We start from the raw sequence: 26,446 nt of genomic DNA on the forward strand, positions 1-26,446 counted from the left end.
GAGACTTTGCTGCATCACCTCTGTTGTACTTTCAGTGTCATGGCCTGAAAACTTTGTCCTTGCCAGTGTTGGGTGAATTATTTTAGAATTACTTTGTGGCTCAACACCACACACATACACACACACACACACACACACACACACACACACACACACACACACACACATATATATATATATATATATATATATATATATATATATATATATACATTGGACATTATTACAATAGCACAGTCTATATTATGTAAATTCTATCGTGAAGTTTTTTATTTGACATTGGAGAAATACACGCTTTTAAGTTTGTTTCATCTGTGTTGATTTAGAACAGATAGATTTGCTTTATCTTCCGGTAGCTTGAAGTTACTGGTAATTGCAATCATTAAGGGCTATCTTTATATGGGTGCAAGCAGCTGGCTGAGAGGCTAACATCTGCAGCCCATAACAAGGGAACCAACTCCCAGGAGAGCTTAAAAAAAAGCTTCAAGGCTACATTCAGTGCAATTAGGCCTCTGTCTCATTTAATGGCTGCTCACATAAATTCAGCCACATCATGGTACATTGCATAAATGTTTTCCTTGTGTAACTTTAGTATATTGGTTTTGAATGAGGTGGCAGTGATTTCCCAAAAAGTGGACAGTTGACAGTCTTGTGACCAGAAAGTCACGGGACGCATTGGAGTTTTTTTTTTCAAGTCCACATCAAACAAATTGCTTATCGATTACCTGTATCAAAATATGTTAAAACAAATGCATACTGTTACAAACCTTCTTTACGAAGTATATCTTTCACACAGTAAGATTATAAAACAAGTTTCAAGAGAACAAGAGAAAGTTTTCTTATGTTCTTCTATAAAACTTTATTGCTCCTCTGCCCTGAGCCCTCTCTAAGAGTTTCCTAATTACACTGAGTAACAGTCTCTAGGATGGAATAATAGTTGCGCTCCTAAAAAATGCTAAAGTATTTCACCTTTTACATCAGCACTTTAAGTAAAACTGAGTCAAGATCATATGCTGTAGAAGTGCACCTCCCTCTTCTCCCTCTGTCTCCCTCTCTGACAGTGTGTGATGGGAGGAGCTCCAGTGTGTTGGGTGGCCAGGGGCAGGCTGTAGTACGACACTGTGTCAGAGAGAGGGAGCGTGTGGACCTGCGGACTTAGAGCTTTCATCTACTTGTGCGTTAAACTCTGTTGTTTGTGTGGATTTTCTTCTGACACTTCCTGGGGGAGGAATCAATCTGTCTGTCACCTAAAGGAAACCTTTTTTAGATCTGAAGGAAGTTTTTGTGTCACAGCTGAGCGGGACAGAGCGTAAGTACAGCTCTTATAGAGATTAAACCCTTGTGTTCATTAACTGTGTGGTGCTTCATGAATCATTGATGTGAGTATGCTGCAGCTCTGGTTACCTATTGAAATGATGCCAGGATAACCTGTCATTCCCCTGTTAGAGAATTATAAACTTTTTATGACTGAGCCTGTGTGGAGTTTGTTGTTGGTTTCTCTCTTTTAAAGGGAAAAGTGGGTGTGAGCTGACACGAAACAGCCCTCCTCCCTCCCCAGTAGGTCTTTATCGCAAGGTGATAGCAGGGCAAGAGGGTCATTAAAGACCCAGTCTGAGTGCAAGCTCATGTTTGTGTGTGTGTGTGTGTGTGTGTGTCATGAGCTTGTATTTGTGGGTTATTGCGTGTGTGTAGGAGCTACCCTTGCATTAAGAGATGGACTTATTTTCTTTGAAAACACAGTTATTTACCTGGGTGTGTTTGTATTTTAAGGCTTGCTGGCTTGCGTGTGAGTGTCTCTAGTAGTGCAGGAAAAAACAGGGGATGGCTCAGACTCTTACGCAGAGGCACAACTCATCAGCAGTGAGCCTGTGACAGGGAGTGGGGCCCCTTTTCCACTGATAGGAGTTAGTGAATGTGGCAGCCAGTGCACACACATCCTCACCCAGCCTACAAACTTTGTATGAACCCAGAGGAGTTTGGAAAAAGCTGATGGGCGAGAACCAGATCATAAATATCAACACAAAGTCTTAATTGTCTTGGTGTGTTTGGCCGTGATAGTTGGGAGCCAGCACGGTCAAATAGTTGAGTCGAGTTTTTGTGTTATGACACTGTGCAGGGGTTCATGATGTGATTGCTGGCAGCTACAACGCAGGAGCATCAGGTGTTCTTGTGTGAAACTCAAATCTCTCACCCACATGCTGCTGGCAGCACAATTGAGACTAATGCCAAATGGTTAGATGTGTGGGGGGTAGTTAATGGATAGGAACCATAAATGGAAAAGATTGTCAAAAGTCAATGAGGAGGTCAACCTAAGATTTTTATTTACTCTTCGTGCTTACTTTTGAGTGTCCACTGCCAAGTAGCTTTTACTTGAAAAGCTCTCAGTGTCTCTCTCCTGTGTCATTAGAGTTTGACAAAGCAAACAGTTTTGTTAGGCAGTGAGTAAATGTGTATGGAGTTGACTTTGGTGTTATTATTTGCCTATTTCAGATTTAAAGATTGCCCTGGACGACATGTTTTAAGACATAAGAAAATACTTTGCTTGGGAACTGCATTTGATTTTATGAAAACGTCTTGCATTGCATCTTCTCCTTCTCCCTCATAAAAAAAAACAAACAGAATCTATGAATATTCAAATATTGCTAATTTCAAAAGATTAACCAAAGACATAATCCATCATATTTCTAGCTTCACTGTAAAGTCCATTCGTCAGGCTTCAAGGTTTGACATCACAGCTGTATAAGTTGCATGTTTGACCACTGGCTTCCAGATTAGCAGTAATGTCACAGACTAATGCTTTTGTGTTTATGTCTTAAATTCAGATTTAATGTAAGCACAGAGCATCTTTCTCCTTTCAGCTGATGAATGTAAAAACAGCCCTGTGGTGTCAAACTCTGCACATGTATATTATTCTGCATAATGAAGGTCAAACATCCAAGTAAAGTAACAACAAGCAAAATATATTTTGGAGTGGACTTTTTTATGTCCTCTCAGTTTCCCAAGAGAAAAATCAGCATCACTGACATCTTACATGGCCTCAGGACAGCTTGATATCCCTCTCAAAGGCCGCTCCATCTGAGTCTGTCTTATATGTACTAACAAGGCAGCTGGACATGAGGGATAACCCTCCCAACCGAGCTCTCACACAGACACAGACCCTCAAATACCCAGCAGTACTGGAATAAATAGGAGCTTTCATGAATTTTTGAGAATGGTTGACTATTCCACAAGAGGGTGGAATATAATCAGCTGTGCTATCTCATTTGTGACAGAGAGGTTTTGTTTTATATGTCCTCGTGTATGGAGATTCATCTGTCTGCTGTAGGAGAAAAGCCTGTCTGTGCTGACCTTGGTCTGCTGTTTTCTTTTGGTTTGATCCACAAAGAAAACAGCTGGCAGTTGCATTCTGGATACCGGCGGCCTTGACAATGAACGGCCTGTATGATGCTGTCAGAAAAGCTTTGGCTCGTTGGTAAAGCATGGTGCCTGTTATATCAATACCTCAAATCCAGACCTCTCCACAAAGATATATTTTATAACATGGTGATAGTAACTTGTAGTGAAAGCCTGACTCTCACTGTAGCAGAGTTTGACTGGGACGCTGGAAAATTCCTTTGCAGATTGAAAATGTATTTGATGCAGAGCTGTACTACATTAAGTCTGCTGAAAGGAATATAAGCAAAAGGATGAAATTGTGCTTCTGTGTCGTGAAGCAGCTCAAAGCATGGAGCAACCTGTTGCAGATTACTAAATCTGTTCAGAGGAGGAAAGACAAAGAAGAAATAAATCACACTGCATCACACTGTTTTATCACAGCTTAATCCCCTATGCCGTCCCCATATGCACATGTTTCCATTTTGTCAGCATATCCCAAGGGCATTTTCTCAGCATTAGGCTACTCTGATCCTTCTTCTTCATCTGTTTATATAGTCAGGTTGACTCTATCCCTGCCATTTTGTGTGTGTGTGTGTGTGAGAGAGAAAGATTTTCCCTTTTGATTTTATTTTTATGTACTGTTTTCACCTCCGTATGGTTTGGTGTTACAGATTTTGTTGAGATTTCACATCAATAACACAAGTTTAAACAAAGCATGCGTGCAGTTACAGTTTTAAGTGCATGGCTCTGAATTAGATCACAGTTTGGATCATATGGTTGTTTCTTTCACAAAATTCAATTTTTTTTTTTTTTTTTAAACTTCAGTCAAAATATTGTGAGCTGTCTACCAAGACAAGAGCTATGCTTACTGCAGCAACACGACATAGACCAAATAAAAGCAGCTGGTCCTAAAATACAGCGTTGTCTGCCTTAATTATTCTGCAGAACAGAAAAATGATACAGATAGTTTGGTTTGGAGGATTTTTGTGGAAACCAGCTGACCATATTAAGTTGCTATCAAACTGGTACATTTGCACAATGAAGACATTTTTAAAAATGTGGATTAAGATGGACCAAGTGTTGTCACTTTAAATTTGAGGATGGTTATAAGTGATGCCCGCAAAAGCTTTGACAAAATAATCTCACCACAGAGTTTTGTCCCAGATCTTTCAAATATAAAACATGATCTTCATCAGCAGATGGAGTTTGCCCCGTTGTCATGAAATCATGGATTACCTTTTTTTTCCTAAGCACTTTAAGGAAATTTCAACCACAACCTGCCTTAAAGGCTGAGATTCAGAGTTCAACTTCACCACTTCACCACAAAGTCCATTTAGTAGCTGTTCTGGACATTTCACTCATATCACATAATCTTCAGGTCTTGTGATTTGATCTGACATCTTTCATGAAATCTTTATGTGTAAAAGTAAAATGAGTGAGAAAAGGGTTAATAGCTGAGAAAGGGGAGGGGTGGGCCCTGGAGTGGCCAGCCACTTGTAACCTAAAGGTTAAACACAGGCCTTCAGGGAGTCCTATTACTGTGTACTCACTGATGGGAACTCTGCAAACATGCATTCTGAGAGCACAGCAGGCTCCTCTGTTTATTCCCAGTCCAGCACTGTGCCACGATGTGGGAAATGACTGTGGACATGGAACTCTGCCAGATCCCTGTGTTTGCTGCAGTGTCCTAGAGATCCGCAGATCTGCCTTTTAACCACTATAAAACATGCAAGACACATCACATATATATATATAAAAGACTACGGGGCCTTGCCTTGTTCATACAGTGCCCTATTTTAACTGTACACAACCCTGTGAAACAGCTTTGAGAAAACCATGTGGAGTATGTTTATATGTGTGCCAACGTTTCTTATGTATGTGCTGTTGTGAGAAACGTGAAATTGCCTTTTCAGGGTGTGTTTCCATCACCCTTCACCACACACCTGTTCCCCTTGCGTGTTACATGTTTAATAATAAAGTTCTATTTTAATCCTCAAAGCTATGTGTACATCTACACTCCTGACACTGGAGCTAAGGGATGACTGTAAGGTGTCGCATACAGCAAACGTGCCTCAGGTTGTTAGTGGTCGGATATGTTTGTGTGCTCCCTGACATGAGTATGAGAGAAGGCCTGATTAATGGAGTCAGCCTCTAACTGAGCCTTGTTTAGCAGCCTGTCCCTCCCCCCACCGCTGTGATTTGATATCTCTGAGCGTTCCAGGTTGTGGCCTTTACTCTGGTAATGGTGCCACTGACCCTTTCGGACATTCCCGCCGTAACTCTCTGATCACAGGCCTCTAATTGCCTCACTGTAAACAAGCTGTACTTTTTTTAAAGTATTAATATACAGTACCCGTGTTTACTAAGAAGTAGGGTGCAGTAAGATATTTATGCTTGTGGTTGGCTCGTCTGATTTATTTATGGTGCACATCGCTGGTTGATACACACACTTCTCATTCCTCTGACTGACAAAGTTATTCTTCTCTAACCTTGGATATATATACTGTTCCTCATTCATCCTTGCTGAAAGTTATGAATGAGAAATTTGCAAAGGAGGATGGCCGAGAGGAGAAGTGATGCTTGTATTTAGTCATTTCATGCTCTGTTAAGAACCATAAACAGTGCAGGGGGGTGGGGGTGAGTAAGAACCTTTTATTCCTCACACACACTCCTCACTTTAATGGTCTGGAAGTATGTAATGCATCCTGCTCTGTTTTCTGCTTGGTGTCCCCCCCTGTGTGATGTAGCCCAGAGCTGAAATGTTATCCACTTTTGGGGCAAAAGGTCAGAATACTACAGAATCTGAAGTGCCTGACAGGTTGCCCAACGGTGTCTGAAACTTCCTCTGCCCCACGCCTTTCTGATGTTGGAAGGGGGTGGCTGCATTCAACAATTTCTGTAGCTTTCTGAAACCAACAATCTGGCAATTAAATACCCTTCTTGCAGTGATTGGCCAGTTGTGCTCAGGTGAGAAGGTAGGCAAGGGTTGACCTTCTCTCTCAGCCTCTTTTGTTCTTCACACAGTTTACGTCATTTTTCCTGTGCACAAACTCATGTGACATCATGAACACCTTTTGAGAAGAGATTGTGCGCGGTCATCCCCATTCATACAATTGTCGTGTCGCTTTATGACAGCAGGCTTTTCCCGTGGCAGCTGTTAAGTCTTTCGCCCTCAGATATGGTCGGACAACACATTGTACAAGCTAGTTTGTATCAAGCATGCCGCAGCCTTGACATCCCAGATATTTGCACAGTAGTAGCGAAATGATATGATACTATTTTCTTTTTAAAAATCTTGTATAGACAGATGCCTTTTTTTGACACGGTAACATAATCTCTTTCCCTCAGTGCTTTATGCTTCTAGTCCGAGAGATGGAAATAGAGATAGAGGAAGGGGGTTAAATGGAACAGAGACCACAGGACAGGAGCAGACTAAAAGCTTCCTGTGGCAGAACAGAGTGTAAGCCAGACCTGGCAGACAGGCTGGCAGGGCAGATGTTTTAGGTGAGAGGCACAGTAGATAGCGCTATTTGAATAATTCATCAGATTGGATTGAAGATGTGATATATAAAGACACTGCACACAAGCCATCTTATGGCCTCTTTCAGCACTTTTTGTGCAGTGTGAGTGGCTGCAGGGCTCAGATCCCCCTGCAGTTCTGCTTTCTTTCTGGCAGTTATCCACCAGAGTCTGGGCAGTCGAGGAGACAGTTATAGATGTGCTGGCTCTGGGTCTAGCGAGGCCTCCAGACATCTGGAGGGGATGAAGCTGTTCAGCATGCAGGTGCAGTTTAAGCTCACAGGAACTAACACTGTTGATGCTTTTTTCTCCCCGATATGACTATTTTTTTTTGTGCTGTGGTCAGTGGATCTTAACGGCTTAGGTGACAGAGAATCAGTAAATTCTTCCCAGTAACACAGAGTACATGTTATCTTGTCTACTTTGACAGGGATATGTGCTGTATATGATATTGTACTGTATATGATATAACTTTTTTTCTCTTGTGTCTGTGAAGATTCTCAGTCTTCCAGGTCATGTTATCCAAGAAGGGTTAAATCAAGGGCAACCAGACTTTGTTGTTTTCTGTGTGTAGTCAGACCTTGTTTACTCAGGAGGTTATTTCATAATAACTCTGTAGAAATACTCAGCAGTTTCCTTTCCAGTAATACTCATAAGATTTTTTGGAAAGACAGAACACTCTTGGTATTCTTACTGTCTTTCAGATTGTTAAATAATTATACATGAAACTTACTTTGTCAAATAGCAACATATTCAAATTTGCTGCTGATAAAGAGAAATGTATTCTGCTCTGAATTCTGGCTTCTCCATTTGTCTGCTTCTCCTTATGTTGAGTTTGTGATACAAGCAAAACATCCCTATTTATTCTGTTCCTGCTCATGGATCAAATCACTGACCTTACATCTTATAGTTTATAAATAATGTGATGAATCACTTGCTTTTCCCACAGTAACGTCAGAGCACGCAGTAAGCTGCAGAACAGCCTCTTCGGCTTGCTTAAGCAGAGTAGATGTTTGGTAACATGAGACTTGAATGTTTTCTTACCCACTTATGTACGATTTTATACTGATGTCAGTAACCCTAAATGGGACCTTTTCTCGTTTACACGGAAGATGCCTCATCCTTTTTGTTTGTGAGTTTTTTTGCTTTGCCCAGAACTAGAGCTGAAAGTGAAATGGATGTTTTCTCAATAACTGTAGCATTTCATAATTTAGTACTTTTACCTGTTCTCTGTGGTTGCAACATAGTTGCACCAGCCCTTACCCTACTTAGTTGTGAAAGAAGGTGAAAATGTCTGAGGATGTGTTACGTGCTCTGATATCTCAGGGAAGAGGCTCAGCTTTCTAGTAACAGATCATTTCACCTCCATCTCTCCATGACATCAGCTCCCTCCTACATGCATCCAGCTGTGGGGGCCGGGGTGCTGTACGGACGTGTCAGGACTCTGATTTCATCTCAGATGCACACTAGTGTGGGTTTTCACCACAGAGAGGGACATGAACTTTAAGGGTCCTTTTGAAATTCAAAATGCCATTCTACCTTAACTAACTGGTGGTACCAATTTGGCGTAAAAAAAAAAAAAACAACTTGTGAAGAACTGTGGTGAAATTTTGCCAAACTGTCTTTGTTTTTCATTTTTTCAAACATTATACTTTTCAAGAATTAACTCATTTATACCATCTGCACGGTGATTAGCAAATCATGTGATATAGGATATCTGCCTGTATACCTGCAGCCAAGCACGCTGAACTCTGTCATCTGATAGGTTGCTAATCCCCTTATTATGCTTGTCTGACTAAATAGAACAGTCAGTCAGCCATTAAATCATCTAGCCTAGGGTTCAACATGGGCCCCATAATTTTGCTGTGTGCAATGTACAGTGAGATTAAAAGGAAAAAAAGGGCACAGGGAAAAATGTGAAGTATAAACATGTAAAATTAGACCTAAACTGAGCAATGCTAACTTGACAAATTTGCCCTTGAGGGACTGCATTAGCATGGCCCATAGGGTGATACACTTGAGTGACAAGAACTCATCTCCCCCATATGGCTTACCAAATACGCTGCCCTCATAGGTCAAATCTGGTCGTCTAGGATGTTGGATGTCAATGATCGGAATTCACCCCAAATATCAGGGTGAAAAAGAATTCACAAGATGGCTTGGATGACTGGGATACCAAGGCCTAAGTGACTCCTGAGGACTTGGAATGAGGAATGTGCAGCCTACTATTGATCTTTACTAAGTGAGGTCACTGCATGTGGGGGGCAGCTGCCCCACTCCCAGACCCCACATAAAGGGGACAGCCTTCCCACCCAAAGATATTTTAATGTGGTCTATCTGCCAAACAGAGGGGTCAAATAAAGAGGATTTGACTGGTGCTTGATATCAACTTTTAAGACACGTAGCCAGAGATGAGAAGCAGATATACCAGTACAGCCGTAGGCATAACAAAGCTGAGTGTCTGCAACATGTTTGTTGCCTCAGGATCAGTTGTTTACCATTTGTATACTATATAAGATGAACTTGATTTAGAGAGTATCAGACAGCCAATCTTTGCAATGTCAACAGACTCTCAAATTCCTTCAATATGTTCACAGAGCACTACATACCAACTGCATCCCTGCAAAGATAACTTTTGTTTTACTGATTGAGTGGAATGTGACTATAAAGGAGAAACACCTACATTTAATAGCATTTTAAGAGTTGTGAATACTTAAATGAAATTTTAGAAGTATGTAGATATCAAGCCAAGCATGCATTAAGATTTATAAGTAACACAAACAAGGCCTTTTGGTCTGGCATGGCTTGTTGTAGCTCAGAACATGGTAAATCAGAACTACTTTGCACATAACTGGATTAGCCTTTAAGCAGGGGTCTCACGGGGGTCATTTGAAACTGGCCGGTGATTGAAGAGCGAACATGAACCTGATTACACCTGTGTGGATGAACGCATCACTCCCTGGGCTGTCATTGATCTTTAAGCTTAAACAACATGACAGCTGCGCAGGAAACATCTAATTTTTTTCATTTAATTATCTGCTGAAATGGGTTTCAGAATATACAGTATTGTGTTTCATTTGTACATGTACTGTTTAAATAGCTGTTCACAAGGTTTAAATGGTTTCAAGAGGCAGTAAAATACATCATCAGCATCACGGGAACCACTCCCCATAGTTCTCCCCATAGTAATGTCTCATAGTGAAAAATATAGCTCATGAAATTTAACCTGCTGTTTGTGAGGTTTAGTGGGACCTAGCAAAATCACTAACAGTGCAGAAACAATTTAACAGTTTATTAAACAGCTAGTCATTTGACAGAAAGTTAGTCGATTACACTTTGCCAAGTGCAGAGTTAGCAAGTTAAGAAATGCATCAGTGTCTGTATAGAAAGCAGTGAACTCGACTCGTGACCTCGAGCAGCTTGTCACCTACTGGTTCGATCTTGAGGGTTACAATGTGCTTCGTAGACTCGAATAAACTCTTTAGTTGTGTTGAAGGTGGGTCTGTGGCTGGTGTCGTTGATGAGCATGTGGAGAAGAGCCTTTTATCGGTCTCTCACAGTGATGGATGTGTTCAGCTCTTTGCCCAATGGCCTATAGCCTGAGCTGCTGTCTAAGCCTCTAAGCTACTGGAATGCGTGCAACTTCGTGCTGTGGACATCAAGGGAGAACAGCCACGCCGCTTTGTTTACAGCCTTTCATGGCTGCCACACCAGCCTAATCAATTTCAGAGAGGATAAATATTTCAATGCACTGTTGGTGATTGAATGGTCCATGAATTTACATGGGCAGCAAATATTAATGCAGCATGTCGTTTCTTTTTTCAGTTAAATTGTCCACAAGATAGAGCTCATGTTTATGATGAAATATTTAAAGATCCACTTAGCTGCTGGAGCTTTTTGACCACATCCCAAACACTTTCTCAGCGAAGCGCAGTGTTGTTGTTTTTTATTGTTATTAAATCAGAAGTCATATTTTTGGTGTGTTTATCCAAATACAAAAGTGTTTAAAAAATCTTCACATACTCCTGGTTTTTATCCAGTGGTTAATTTCTGTTTCACAGCCTCAGTTAATATTCATTTAAGCACACTCTAATTATATAATAACTTTAGTGTTCAATATTTACACATTAACATATTCATATTTGCATTTAAACAACACCCTCAGCGTGCTATAGCTGTGTATCATAGACTTATCTCTTAAATAACAAATCAAGCGAGTGAAGGTAAACAAGAGCAGGAAAGATAAAGCACCTGAAGTCAATGCCGTGTTATCAGCACTTGCCCTATCAGGGTCAATATTTCACTCCTGTAAGTGCAGACAGAAGTATATGGCAAACAAGTGCAGACATCATCGAGAATGGGAGTGAGTGTTTCAACAGGCCTGACCTACTTACAGCAGCCAGGGCTGAAACGGCTCCTTACCTGTGTCTGGCAGACGCCAGCACCCCTCATAAAAAAACAGGCCCTCAATATCTAAAACAGTTCAGTGAACAATATAATACTGTATATTTTTACGTCTCTCATAAAACAGTCCTTTATGAATTTGTTGCTTTTGCTGGGCTGTGCAGCATATGGTCACACTTTCTTTGGCTGGTCCTGACTGTTACACAAGTTAATATCAAGTGACTCTATGTGACACCAAAGCCAGTTTCCACTGATGGCACATACTGTCTGAAAACCACAAAGTATCTGTGCAGTAACTGAATTGCAATAGGATTATACCCAGACTTTAAGTGGAGACCAGGACTGAAGTCAGGCTACAGGTCAGTGATGGTTTCACTCATAAAACGTATTTGTTATTTGATAATTTAGTGTTAACACTGGACTTTACAAGCAAAATGTTATCTTGTAAATATTATAAATATATATGGTGTATATATTATAAAAAGTTTCTTCCAGAAGGACAGCGTGGAGTCAGTGAACCTGTTATCCACTCCTAAAGCATTAGCACCATGTGTTTAACAGGAAAGCGAAATGGAAAGACCTGTTCCATACTGTAATTTTATTGTGAGGCTTCATATGTGCATCTCATCACTACCCATTGTAAATGTAGTATTAGCTTTCAGCATAAGACTCTGACATTGGAAAGCCCACAAAAATGTCACACTCATCCTAATCCTGCATTATCGTGTGGAGAGCAGAGAGACTCTGTTGAGTTCTGTTAATGTAGCTGATTTGAAATTTCCAGCAGCAGTGAGATAATGAGAGTGTTAGAGATTTAATGTACATCAATTTAAAGGTAATGTGAGATTCACCAACACTTGGTGCTGCATTTCTTGGTACATGTACTTGGAAGGGGATTAGGAAAATAAATACATTTACTAATGCCCAACTTGTCCTGTTTAACAAGTCTCTGGAAACAAGCTGCGACGAGAAGATGGAGCCACAACCTTAGAACTTCAACTTAGTTGTCAGTGAAATATTGTTAGTAAATACAAATCCAAAAGTAAAAAGATTCACACACTGACATTGCTTACAGAGCACTTGTGTTGATCCTTTTATAAGCAATATTTATTGTAGTGTAAATATTTATTATAGTAGAAACAATAGTATACACAATTGTGGTGTAAGCAGCAGCCGTGTCCTCTTGTACATGAGGACACACAGTACTGTGTAGCTCAGAAAAGACAAAAGTCTGATGCAGTTTGAACGTCAGTATCAGAATCATTTTAACTTTTGACCACTGAATTTGTAGAATATCTGGACAGCTTATCATACACCTAAGGAATCAATACGCTAAGGAATCATGTAATAGATCAGTAGACTGAACGTTCAAAAAGCTTAAAGAGAGATATAGATAAAGAAGAGGAGACAAATGAATGAGGAGTTTTTAGTGTTTGCGATGACTGATTAACTTCATGTAAAAATGGGTTGCCATCTTAATGTCTGAAAGGTGTATCTAATGATAAAACTGAATCCTCTCAAAGATGTGGGCGTTCCCTTCCTTGGCAAAGGGTGTGTGACAACAGTAGAAAAGAAATAGGCCATGTCTGCAAGATCAACAGGGTAGGCTGCTTCTGAAAAGTGGATCAGCTTACACTGGATTGTTGAAAACTGAAAAGAGCATAGAGAGAGGGAAAAGTACAAACTTCCACCAATTTCGCCTCAATCCCTCAGTATTTACCATGTCTGAGGGTTACAACACATGAATAGTTTTAATCCAGGTTTATGCCCTCTCTGATGTGTTTTGACAGGGGGATTTGTTGCTGGGAAATAAAGGGCCAGCAGAGGCAAATGACTCTCACGCAGTAGTAAAGATCTCATTGAAGCTTGTATTTGTCTGGTGAGATTAGTTACTCTTAGGTGATCTCCATCTCCATATATTACTAATATATTAGAGTTTGATGAGGAGACCGACAATAGGAAGATGTGTCTTTGCCCTTTTCATTTGCTTCTCTTTTTTCTTTTCCCCCTTTCAGTGTTTTAATGCACGTTTCCGTCTGTCGCAGAGCCCCTGCTGCTCTTCTTTCACCCACTTCAGCCCTGATAGCGATAGCAGGCCCAGCGACAGACCTAGCCCTGCTACTTTACATTTCATCAGCAAGCTGCTTCTGCTGGCTCCACATCTGTTATGGAAATTTGCGCAGAGGGGAAATGGAATGAAATGGAATATCATTCTGAATATTTTCACTTCTGAGACAGGGTTGATTTAGGCACTTGTATAGGTTTCAAAGACAGAGGTGATGAAATGTACTCATTCACTTTCACAGCCATATATTACCGTAATCTATCAATGCATTCTTAATGCCCGATAGCTTCAAATTTGGGATGTTTTAGGAAGTCAACGCTTGTGATAAAATTCACCACCTCTGACCGTGCGTCACAGGCCCCAGAGGAGAAGCAAGCTTGATGAATTTAACTCCCCTGAACCTTAAGTTCAAAATGTCCCCTATCTCTGTTCAATAGTTTAATAAGATTTTAATTAGGCAATTAAAAGTCTTTGGAATAGCATATGGTCATAATTACTGCTGTATGGTTCACTCAGGGATGAATGAGCCATTAATTACTCTTAGCTAGGTCTGGGGATTGGACTTAAAATGGGTCGAGTAGGAACGAGAGAATGTTTCTTCAGACTCCACAGTCACCTAATCAGACGTACAGACTTCCGAATTTTCATTCACTGGGGAACAGGATCGGGTTGCAGCAGCAATTTTAAAATATCATTACCAAGTTTGTGTGTGAAGTCCTTTAAAAGTTAACTATTAGCTTGTTTCAAACTGGTGTTTTACCAAAGGAGGGTGCGCCATTACATGTGCAAATCAGTGCTAGGAAACATTTATTTTATTCATATCTACATACATGGAGTTTCAGAGTTAATGGGGAAGCATCTGATTATGCGTTTCTTGTGTTGGTTATTTATTCTCAGGTTTTTTTAATCTAAAGGCCACTGTGTTGTTTTTGTGAAATAGAGCGAAGAATCTTCCCAGTTTACAACATTATTAAACAGCATTTGCCTCAAGTGTCAGGTCAGATGCATTGACAGTATTTCATATTTCCTCTTTTATTCTTACTAAACACATCTTACCGTAAAGTAGCAAGCTAATGTTAGTTCCCATTTGAATATAATGTCCAACTACACTTGCATCATAATTAGGTTCCAGGAGAAACTCTTTTAACAGTAAGTAATAAATTAGTCATTGTCATGGGAGAAATGTGAGATCACTGTGCCTTGAAAGCCCTTTAACCTGATACTTGAGCTTTGTGATGGAAGTATTGCCACGTCTTACTCATAGATAGGTATCTTTAGACCTGGATGAGTGGTTATAAAATAACCTGGAAGTAGGCAGCAGGACCAGGCAGGACTGTGTCAACACTGTACCCCCACACTGCTCGTCCGGTGAATCAGCCACACTGTCCATATGTGCAGGCATGCTCCTCCGTTAAAGTTTCTCCTGACAGATGAGATCCTCTACATCTCACATCTGCTCCTTCACACATCTGAGAGTCCTTCAGGGGCGTGGAGGGAGGTGCTGCTCCCAGGTTGAAGGCCACATCTGGGAGCATGTGACCTGGGCTGTCCGCGGGGTGTGACGTAAGGTGGCCAGCGTGTATTTATGTGTGTGTGTGTGTGTGTGTGTGTGTGTGTGTGTGTGTGTGTGTGTGTGTACAGGTGGTTTCCTGAGATGACAGGCATGCCAAGAGGTCGTATTTATCGGTCAACAGGCTGTGTGTGGAATGCGGGGAACCTTGACCCCTCCCACTCTACTCATATGGCAAATGCTAATAGTGGTGCCACCTGTTTCAGCAGTATACACATTACTGCTATTTATAACAGTCTCATAGTCTTATAAGTAGTGCTGTCATTGGTTAGTCTTTTCCATTGAGTGATATATAGTGGTAGTTTTAGCAGTATTACAGGAAGTGACTGGTAAAGAGTTCTGGGAATGTCCCTGTTTGGTTAAATATAAAACTTACATCCTCTTTTTGGACATGCTTTACTGTAAAGTATATTGACACAGTGGGATAGATAATGTCCAAAGGTTTATTGCAGTATATGAAGAGCCCATAACTTTTTATGAGACAGTTTTAAATAGTAAATACTAGTTTGCATCACAGTTTGAGAATTTTCTGTACGCTTTCAGTTTTACAGTGACAAAGTTCCCTATTTACAGGAGTTTCAGCCTCATTACAACCATGTGTTAATGACGCAGATCTTTTCTTGTGTAGAATTCACTCCCTGTTCCCAGTACAGCTTCTTACTGCTTCTTTAATGGCCTCTTTCCCTCCTAATAATTATTTTCACTGCATGGACTGTCAGTACAGTTGTTGTTATTTATATGGATGATGGGATGATGGGCTCAGATAGTGATAACTCTTTGTATTATGATAACTCTGTGTGCCACCGATTTCAGACCCAAATGCTTAGGGTATTTCACTTTGCACTTGGGATGGAGGTAACATAGCGGGGACAGGTTGTACAACCTTTTAAATCCCAATTTTGCTCCCCCTACCACAACTCCGTTCAACTTTTACAGTTTCAGTTGGGTTTACTCTTTAAAATCTCTCTCAACCCTTACTGTTCAAGTGTTGTAGTAGTGTCATGAAGGATCTGCCCAGTGTTATACCCCTCAGGCCGCATGCAGGCTGATTGGTGTAGATTGTTGGAGTTGGTCACAGCCTGACAGAAAACTCTGTGGACACAGCTCAAGATCTCTTTGTCTGTATGTTTTTCAAAAAACAATCACATTTATTTGGTTTCCAGATGACAATGTGTAATGTTACTTATTCTAATATAAGGACACTAGTAAAAATCTGTCGAAGCTGAGGCAGCAAAGAACAGTGTTCCTGAGAAAGTGATTCTCAATGGCTAGAACTGTATTTCTGTCTCAAAATCTTTTTGTACTTTATTTTATTAATTTAAGTATGTGCTTAGATGTAAATACAGCATTATGTCAGTCACTATCGGCTCTCCATCCATATCATTTTCAAACTGTCTGAATCAATCATTAAGAAATTAAGACATATGCCTTTGATTAGACAATGTTTTGTAATCTGTGGTAAAAGTTTGACATATGCAATAATTGCAATAATTATGTCAAACTGATTAAACTGATGTGTTGCTGGAGGGGATATAGACAGAAAGGGTAGCGACTGAAGAGGAGCTCATAGACAGAGAGATGTGAGAGTATCATCCACGGGCAGAGCACACTATCACGTCTGTGTAGGGAGTGAAAGGGATGATTCAGTTTATGCATCATGCAGGAGTGAGCAGTGAAGTGCAGAGTTGCATATAGATTTCTGTGCTGTCAGAGGGGCCCTTGTTCTCTCACTCACGCTGAGTCGAGCTCTCTTCTACGTTCCTCAGTCGGATTCAGCTTGATGCATGCGGGACTCTTTTTCCGACTGTCACACAAACCCAGAATTAATGTTAGCGCCACTGCTTGGTGGTCAAGTGGTGTCTCACTTTGAATTGTTCCGCACAAAGGACACTAACGATGCTTATGGCCGCCCTCTTTGTCCATTGCATGTTACAGTCTACTGACACCACGTAGGCTGCTGGCAGGGGGTATTGTCTAAAAAATTTCAGACAGTGACCTAGCCTGGATTTTCAAAAACAGAAGCCTTTCATAACCTCATCTGCTTTTGTCATTATGATCATTAAGAGTCAGAGTCCCTCTGCTATAGGCTGAAACCCCTCAGTATCCAGACACTCTTATTTTTCCTTTTTATAGCTTTGGTGGAAAAGGAAATGATTGATTTTGATTTTTTTTTTTTTTTAGCTCTCCTATTGACATAATTTTTTTATTTTTCAATTCTGCAAGACCCTGTTTCAAACTCGTACAAACCTGTCCTTTGCTTCAGTAACAGCATCCCACACTAAATTGACAGAAAAGAGTATGTCTGGCTGTGTCTCTACTTCTGTAGAAATAACCCTCTCTGTGTCTTGTTCTCTGGCCCTTATCATGGCCGTCTTGCTCCTCCAAATGTCATCTACCCGGCTCAGATTTGGAGATGTCTGTGTTTGCAGTAAACGTCAGACTGCTTATTGACTAAGAGTCAGGAGCCCCTTGATAGAAACCAGGAATAGCTTCACTCGCTACCTTTTGCTATTGATTGCCATACCTCACATGAAATTGAGCCTCCTGTTGGCTGCATTTAATGAGGGGCTCCCTGTGGCAACAGTAATGGAGTGTTTGCAGTTGGAACTGGGATGTCTGTATTGAGTTTCCCCTCATGTCTCACTAAGTTCAGTTAATCAGCACTGAATTGCCTCATAACTCCATTACTGGCATAATAGTTGTCTTGTGGCTTTGTTCTGATGTGTTCCCAAGAATTGTTGTAAGGCTGTGGATAAATGTGTGTCAACTCTTAAATAGCAAAAATGACCAAAAGTTAAATAATGGTGATTTGTATTGAGCTGATGAGAGCTGAACAGCCTGTGCAAATATGCCAACTTTCTTTGGCTTTGGACACTTTCATCTCCATGGATTCCTCAGTGTGAGAACAAGCAGAACTAAAACCCTCTTTGACCTGTGGGAATCAAAATATTTTACAGTATCAGTGGTTCTAAGGTATACACACAATTTCTTAACACTCAGTAATAAAACAAAAGTTCACTTGTGTCAGCTGTGGCCAGACACTCCTGTAATTCCTGTAATATGAGCTGTTATTTGGGCGTCACACCTTGTCATTGTCTTTAAGCTTTAAAAAACATTTCCAAGAAATGTCTGTTTTCTTTTCATTCCCGTGCAGTGCACAAAAAGAGCAGGTACGCACAATTCAGGCATGGAGATTACGGTTTTTGGAGTGCCAGGTTGTTTGTCAGTAGCTGACACTATCAAATTAACCTGACATGAGCATTGTTCACAGACTCATTCATATAGTATTCTGTTAATGATCACCACAGCAGGATCACTTTCTCACTCGTCTGAACAGAAACTGAAAGCAGTACCACACAGATTTGTAGTGTGTAGTGAAACAGTCAGCTTTGGCCCCACTTGATAAAGTGGGTAGCCTTTAGGTTTTGTGCTAATTAGCTAATTTTATGCACTGCAAATTAAAATGGTGAACACGATAAACATTATACTTGCAAAACATCAGCATGTTAACAATGTCGTTGTGAGCGTGTTAGCATGCTGACACTAGTATTGAACCTCACAACATCTTATATTCTTTTGAATGAATGTTGTTTCTCTCATCTTCACAGATCTGAGCTGAGACGCAGTGGTGTTGTGTACGCATGGAGGCTGATCGGTGGAGGCTCTCCGTCTTGTTCTGAGGTCACAGGTCATCACTTCAAACCAGCCTCATCCTCTACAGCCCTGAAGGAGTGCCCCTGACTTCACAAGAGTGCATAGGCTTTCCATTCAAGGAGTCTGGAGCTGCGGCAAGAGAGAGAGAGAAAATAAACACGGGTTTAAAAAGACGCTCTTCATGAATTCCCCAAAACCCTGAAAGGCAAACAGTGCAAGTTGGCTGGCGGTCCTGAGGAGGCATTTGGACAATGAGTATGGCTTGGCTCTGTCTCCCAGCCTACACTGTCCTGCTTGTTGGTTGCTTTCATACAGCTGTCACAGAAAACGACGTCACCCCGCGCCTTACCTTCTCCTACAGTAAGTTTTATCAGCTTCTCCACTACAGAACAACCATGACGTTGCAGTAACACATTACTGTCACATGTATACACCACTCTAACACTTGAGTGCAAGGTGGTGGGCTCGCTGGGCTGTTACTAGTCATTGAAGGAAGGATGACGTGAGCTTTTGGTGTTGTCTGGGGCTTCACTTGGGGCTTCGTGAGATGCTGTTGCATGAACATCAACGCTTGGCAAACTGTTAATAAACGGTCAAAAAAAGCAGCACTATTACTGTCCCTCACTCAGTGTAGTAAAGCTGCTGCAACATTACAGCTGGCCATGGGGTTAAACTTTACACAGCAGCAGCTGTTTTCTGTTAATCTATTTACTATTTAGTAGTTCTTGATCATAATAAAGTCTACCTGCATTTTGTGCTCTCACTTCCTGCCTAGAGGAATGATGGTGTAATTTCCCTGTCCAGTGACTCTGTCTGCTGAAAAAAAGTCAATACACTTCATATATGTCCACTGAAAGAGCTCGAAGGATTTAGATGGGTGAAATGGTGTTTGTCTTCACCATAATGATTTAAAATCCATGTAAGTCTGCACTGAATGGCAGCTCCATCAGTGTGGCTCGGTTGAGTACCTACAGGTCAGATATAATTACAAAATGAACAGGCCTATTGCGCTGCAACATACTGAGGGGAGTCTGACATAGTCTCACCAACAATAAGAGTTATTGCTCTTATATGATCTGTATTTTTTTGTTTGCTTGCAGAGTGTCATACCATCCAGCCAGCTTAGAAACATAGCAGATATAGTTAAATTGGCCTTTTTTCTGGTTTCTGTGCAGCATGCTCTCTTCACACTTCTGCTGCCACCAATGCCAAGGAGTGATTTTATCAACACTGATGTAATTATTCAAATGATGTGCGCTTGAGATGACATGTTGGATTTAAACATTTATTGTGTCTTAGTATCCTCGTGGAAAACTTCTCATAATGATGAATTATGAGATCAATGCAGGCTTTCAGTGATTGAACAACAGTTAGTGACTCTTGTTCAGGCATCATTAGAGAGTTAATGTCAGAGAAGATTGTGTTGATAGATTGCTCATGATAATCATGGATAAAATTTCCAGGGGGGTAATTCTGAGCAGGTCAGCCATCTTGCCTGTCTGAGCCTGTCTCTTCCCACATGTAGGACCTCTATACCAACAGGTAATATCTCTCACCTGCCAGCTTTAACAAAGCCCACAGAATGGGCCCTGCTGGAGCGTTTCACAACAACACACATAATCAATCACTCACTGAAAAGGCATCTCACACTTCTCCACCAGCTGATGGAAAGATTTGCTTTTAGGGCGTGCAGCTAATGTTAAACACCACCATAAAACATGCAAAACCCACATGTCAGAAGTCTGCTGTATATATGCTTTGCATTCAGAATAGCTGAGGAAAAGCAAGGAAGGTTATCCTTTCTATCTTGTTGCTATTTTAGTCATATTATTCAGGACTAACCAGACTTGTCCTCAGTCATCAGCTTGTTTTGTATTAGCATTTATGTTGCTGTTTAGTCACATTGATAATCTGACCTTTCCATGAGGGGTAACACGGTTTTAATGAAAGTGGTAGTTACGATCCTCCATGAAAATTAACAAGGAGTGATTTTATGTAGTCTTTCTGATCTTTCTCGACATGGCTCATAGACACTTGAAATTTACTAGCTGGCTTATAAGGTGGGTCTGGAAAAGGAAATCTAAAAAGACTGAAGATGACGGCGTTTGAAAGACCAGTTGTGATGCAAGGCAAAAACCAAGCTTTAACCAGCTGATGACGTTCAGTAGGGGCCTGATGATAGAAGTTATATTGCTGTGGTAATGCCACTTCTGCTACACTGACATTTTCCAGCCTCCTGCAGAAGAGCTTTGTCACACTGTGTTTACAGTATCAAAGCGGAATGCAGAGCTGCAGGCCTCAGGGACCTGAACTTTATACAGCAGAAACCGTCTGGTCTCGTCATGGTTTCTGGTCCTCTCTGTCCTATCTGGATACCAGTTAGCTTGATGGCTTGCAAGCTTTAACCTTGGTAGTGTGGGCAGGCCGGAGCCTTGTTTGGCTGCTTCTCATCCAGTTGCATTTTCATAGACCAACTTCCCCTCCTCTTCTCTCTTGCTGTCTCTGTGTCCCCTGGTCCCCGCCTCTGCCTTAATGAAGAGGGTAATCTGCCATGAATAATGAATGGGGATTTGTATGTGTTATGGTGTGAACACTTGTCTGCTTCTCATTATGCGCCTATCAGGACGGATCATGGGTTGAGGGAGTGAGGTCTGCATCTGCTTTGCGCTCTGCTTTTGTTTCAGGCTGTAATGCAGACCATGCTGAACGGCTTAGTGTGTTGGAACACTATTTAAAGGCACACCTATAAGCCACTTATGTTGCCTGTTTTTGCCTGTTGATGTGTTCAACCCTCTGTTAGACATCATACGTTTGGACAGTTGCGCTTTAATTCCTCTGTAGGGGCCATGCCCTCAGCCACATAGAGAGTAAAGCATTTTTAATTATTTAAAAGCTGTCAAGTCTAGACCATCAGAATCAGTTTCCCTTAAAGTAATTCAAAATGACAGGAGTGTCAAGTGAGATAACAGCTTTTCAACACAGTGTTGGTGCCACATAACTGAACAGCAGTTTTTAATGGTATGGATGTTTAAACATGCTCCACGACTTGTTAAAGACTTGTTCAGATCCATGAGATTCCACCAGTATGTACTGAGGTTATTATGACTTATCATGTATTCTAATGGCATTGGCCATCAGGGCCAGCAAAATTTAACTGAGCCCAAAGTGATTTCATAACAATGACAACAATTTTGATTAAAGTTTGATGATCAATTAATAGTGAATGAAGAAAAAAATATGAAAAACACTCTTTCGTCTTTTCATTGTCTTATATGATAATAAATATGTTTGGGTTTAAGTTTGCTGGGGTAGTTTGTTGTCAAAATGACAGAGGCATTTAAGGCTTGAGCTCAGGGCATTTTTTTCTATTTTCTGACATTTCATATACCAAATGATGAATTGATTAATGGTGGAAATTATTGGCTGATGAACCAATAATTAAAACAAGTAATTTCATCCTTAAAAAGTTGCTGACTCATAAAACCAAAGTATTCAATTATATTGTTAAACTGAAATACCGGCAACTGATCTCTTTTGTGATGCTGTATTTAGCAGTTGTTTTATAATTTCACTTCATAAATAGATCAAACATGCATTTTCTGTCTTGAAATACTAACTTAATCAACTAATTATTTAGCACGCTGTAGATTTTAGGTTACAAAATTGCAATAAAATGAAAAGGAACACAGCACAACACTGTCCTGTTTCATAGATTGTACCTGTATCAGATTATTTTGTGATTTATTATAATTTAAACATAGAGCAGTGAATACAACAGGTGGTGATGTTATGATGCCGTAATATGTGTACTCAGTAATGCACTGTGAGTGTGCAACTGACCAGTGCCCATTTTAGCGATTGTTTTTAATCCATCATGAAAAGGCAGATCATTGATTCCTGATATTACTGGTGTTTATGACACCCACTCTGTTCAGTCCTCCAGGGAGCAGGACATAAATCAAACTCAACAGACCCTGTGAAAACATTGCTTGTTCATTTTCAAGGTGTTGTGAGGACACAGTGACCGTGTCTCTGCTCCTGCTGTAAATACACAGCACAGTGTCTGGCTGGTCTGAGCAGAGCGCTGCTGTACAGTTAGAAACATGTCATGACCTCGTGTACAGTCTCTTTGTTCTTGATACTTCAGCCCTGTTCACACTAGAGGCAAGGGTCATGGTGAGTTCCTGATGAACCAGCAGCTGGTTTACATTATTGTTGCTAATCTGGGGTCAGCTTTTGTTGCTCCCTGACCAACAGATTGGCCTATCAACATTTTTCATGGGAAAAGGACTTTTTAGAGTTGAGGTATAGGCTCTTTTACGGAGTGCAGGTTTAAGAGATATGGAGAAAAGTATTTAAATGTTAACAGATTAGTTTCTATCCCCAAATAAATTGCCCCACCAAAGCCTGTTATTGCCCATCCCTGCTGTGTCAATACGTAATGCTCATCTCTACACTTTACAGTTTCCTCGGCATTTACAGTATTTGCAGCATTTACAAAATGACTTTCCATCCTCTTTTTCCTGAAGCTGTGTTCAAAATTGCCACCAATCTCAGCATCCGCATGGTGCAGTGGAGACAATATCCTGCTAACAAGATGCAGCCCCCCCAGTTACCAATACAAACAGCAGGCTCACAGCTTGCCTAATGAATCTCCCGGTGAATTTACCCTCTTGGACTGTTGTCTTGATGCATTCCAGATGCTACGGTCTCTGTCCTTCAGCTTCCCAGGTCTACTCTCCCACACAATCACCCATTCAGCAGCAGCTCTTAATAGCTAGTTTTAAATTACTGGGGATAATTAGGTTAGGGCTCCAGTGTGGCCTGTTTTCTGTCTCGGTGTCATCAGACAATGTGACAGTAGTTGGAGTCCTGGCATTGCTCTGACGCTGAGTCAGTGGGACTCCTGTTGGCACTGCAGCTTCCTGTCACAGTGGTCATTGCTTCACACTCAACAGAGGGTTTTAATCACTTCTTCTCAAAGCAATTGGATTTGCGAGGGTTCATCCGCTCTATCCCGAGCAAAGTCCTAAAACAAGTACGGTAGGCAGATAAAGACAGAGATTTGTGCCTGGTGTCTTTTTGCTCTGCCTGAGTAGGTGCTTCCTTACTAGTCTTAAGTATAATTTCTTCTGTTGTTATCTTCACAAGATTATTCTAATGTTGAGGTATCCCAGTTCATCTGTCAATTCTCGCTGTCTTTAACAAACAAATTAAATAAACTCCATTACAGTTTTCCTCTGTTATTGCAACTTTGTTTTCCTTTCCTTGCTCTGGTCTTTTCACCTGACACTGCCTGTCTATAAAATGGGTAAGGATCTCTCTGTATGCTGGGCGAGAGGAATGAGCCACTTTAATTATGGAGGAGTCAAATTTGTGTGCCTTTGAGTACAATAGCCCTTTTCCACTGGATGGTACCTGCTCAACTTGACTCAACTCACCTTTTTTGGTTTTCCATTGGGCAAAAGTTTTGGATAGTACCTGGTAGCTGGTACTTTTTTGGCATTGCCTCCACCGTAGCTCCAAGCCAGCTGAGGCGATACCAAAAGGTGACGTTCAAACACTGTGGACTACTGATTAGTCAGAGAGTCATCACTACTGCATCAGCATCAGCATTGTGTGAGATGGGACACTCTGAACAAACCAACCATTTTTGAATAGCTAATTGACTGTTCACCACTCACTGGAGCCTGTCACATTTCTGTTAGTTATTGTATTATGCTTTTAGCATGGCAACCTGCAAAACCATGCCACCATCAATTGAGAAGGTGCAGACTCCTCAATTGTTGTGTAAATGATTAGAGTTTTTCCAAACAATAGTAAAATGATGATTGAATCTGTGTGCAAAAGATTCCCACTGGATAGACTGGACAACAGTGTACTGGACCAGATATGGTGGTTAAAGTTAGATTAGTTGCACAGCTTCATGACTATCTTTGTAGGTTAATCTGTTTAATGAATTTATTTTTAAAATCCTCAATCTTGTCGAGGTGCCAGTTGAGCAAGACAATTGCTTGCAAGCATCCCTCAATATGTCCCTTCAGAGATGAGAATGTAGGTCATGTTTACAGTCAGAAGACTGGAAATGGAGCGTCTAATGTCCCTGAAAGATGACCTATCATGAGTCTATTGCTTGCTCTTGATATCAATAAAGAGAGGCAACCATTTTTTCTGGGTCATCTACCAGTGGACTATGACTAGAACAAATCTGTATAAAATTACAAACTGCTAAGACTCAGCACTAAAATCAGGTGCTTTTCCTTATTTTTAACATTGACTATAATCTTCTAATATTCTCAGTCTACCTTGTTTGCATGAGAAGTTCACTAATAAACAGATTCTGATCCAGTTGTAAGGAGAGTTTGTGGTAATCTTCCACTTGTACAGTGTATCTGTTTGCAACAGTGTTTTCTTGTAGTTCTGCAGAAAGTAAACAAGAGCGGGTGCTTTAAATGAGGTATGCAATCATCTGATCTCCTGAACATACAGCTGTAAGAGCTGATAAAGGCAGCCCCCTCATAAGGGAGGGCACTGATTGAGTCAGCCTGTTATAGCTGCCCTACAAAAGAAGGCACCAAATTACTCCACACTTTTCTCTATTACTCTAGGGAATGTTCCACGCTTTTAATTATCTGTCTAACTTTTTTTGGACACAGACCCATCAGGAAATCAGCTGCAAAAATGTTGAAGGATTCCTTTAAGCCCAATATAATTAATTTCCACTCTAAATAGATTAGTAACACAGTCTAGGCAAGTATTTCAGTCCATTTAGCAGTGTCATTTGCAGAAATTACTTTTAATTACATAATAATGGCAATGATCTCATATTGCTTACAGCTGTCAGAGGTTGGACCACTGGGTGTGCTGTTCATGCAATTATAGAAAGGGTCATGGATGCTGTGAACCAGGAGAGCTGCACTCTGAAACTCCAGGAGATTGAGTGATGTGTAAATCCTCCCGCTCTTCCTGCTGGTTCCTTCTTTCTGTTGTGTTTTTTGCTTTTCAGTCAGAGGGTTGTCTGTCTCCTCGACCTGTGACCAGTGTTTCCATCATCAGTGCGGCAGAGTGGTTGGGGCTTCTGTTCCATTGTCATTTTAACATATCTGCTTCTGAAAGTTGTTTCACCTCCCATACAATGGAGGTTAATTAAATTTTGTTTGTGGTGAAAATAATTTAAATTTACAGTTGAAAAATTTAGCGTAATTTGTCTTTCCATAGACTATGTCCCAGATACTCAGAACAATCCACAAGGGACCTTTTCTTTTGTAGAAATCATTTGAGTGAGGTCTGTATAGGTTTTTTAAAGGATATCTTAGAACCTCTATGTAAACTATATGCATGGCTAGTTACTAGTTAGTGATTGGTGATAATTTAAAGGAAGTGTACAAGTAAGGTGTTGGGCCATCAACAGCATCAATTTGCCTTTGCATTGATATTTCAAGTCTCGGGAGCTATACTCGATGCATGAATGATGGACCAGTGTGAAAAAGCATGCTGCATCCTGATCATAACCACTTGAATATAAGTACCCTAAAAATACAGCCCTCCAATACAGTGATGCACTTTTAAGTGGAGACCATACAGTCTTTTTTCTCTAAAAGGTTCTCTTACAGGAGAAAAACAAGATGGACGAGGCTGAGGATCTTTGTTGTACCTCTTCAGTTGTGACATGATGGCCATTTGGCTCTGACACTGTGGCTGCAGGAGATATAAGCTGCTCTTCCCCTCTTCAGTGCTTCCTCTGAACCGTCCTGTCTGTTTCCCTCTTCCTGCTGTACACCACAACATAGCTGGGGCTGCATTGTCATGAAATGGCCCCTCAGGAGTCAGCTTCAGAAAGTCGAACAACAATAGAGGAG

The 26,446-nt window shown here is 40.8% G+C and overlaps 1 protein-coding gene across 1 annotated transcript in view; it reads left to right on the forward strand.

Annotated features, from left to right (window-relative positions):
* Positions 1-1,118: 1,118 nt before the first annotated feature.
* sema4ba (sema domain, immunoglobulin domain (Ig), transmembrane domain (TM) and short cytoplasmic domain, (semaphorin) 4Ba) overlaps positions 1,119-26,446 on the forward strand; it is a 40,071-nt gene continuing 14,743 nt past the window's right edge. Inside the window, exons 1-2 of the mRNA XM_071499546.1 lie at positions 1,119-1,309; positions 18,542-18,947. Of these exons, the coding sequence (XP_071355647.1) occupies positions 18,839-18,947 (109 nt within the window). The 5' untranslated portion in view covers positions 1,119-1,309; positions 18,542-18,838. The remainder of the gene's footprint in view (positions 1,310-18,541; positions 18,948-26,446) is intronic.

Source organism: Trachinotus anak, unplaced genomic scaffold (genome assembly GCF_046630095.1).
Source record: "Trachinotus anak isolate AG129_WGS33_773 ecotype Australia unplaced genomic scaffold, CSIRO_AGI_Tana_v1 ptg000002l, whole genome shotgun sequence".
Lineage (NCBI taxonomy): Eukaryota > Metazoa > Chordata > Actinopteri > Carangiformes > Carangidae > Trachinotus > Trachinotus anak.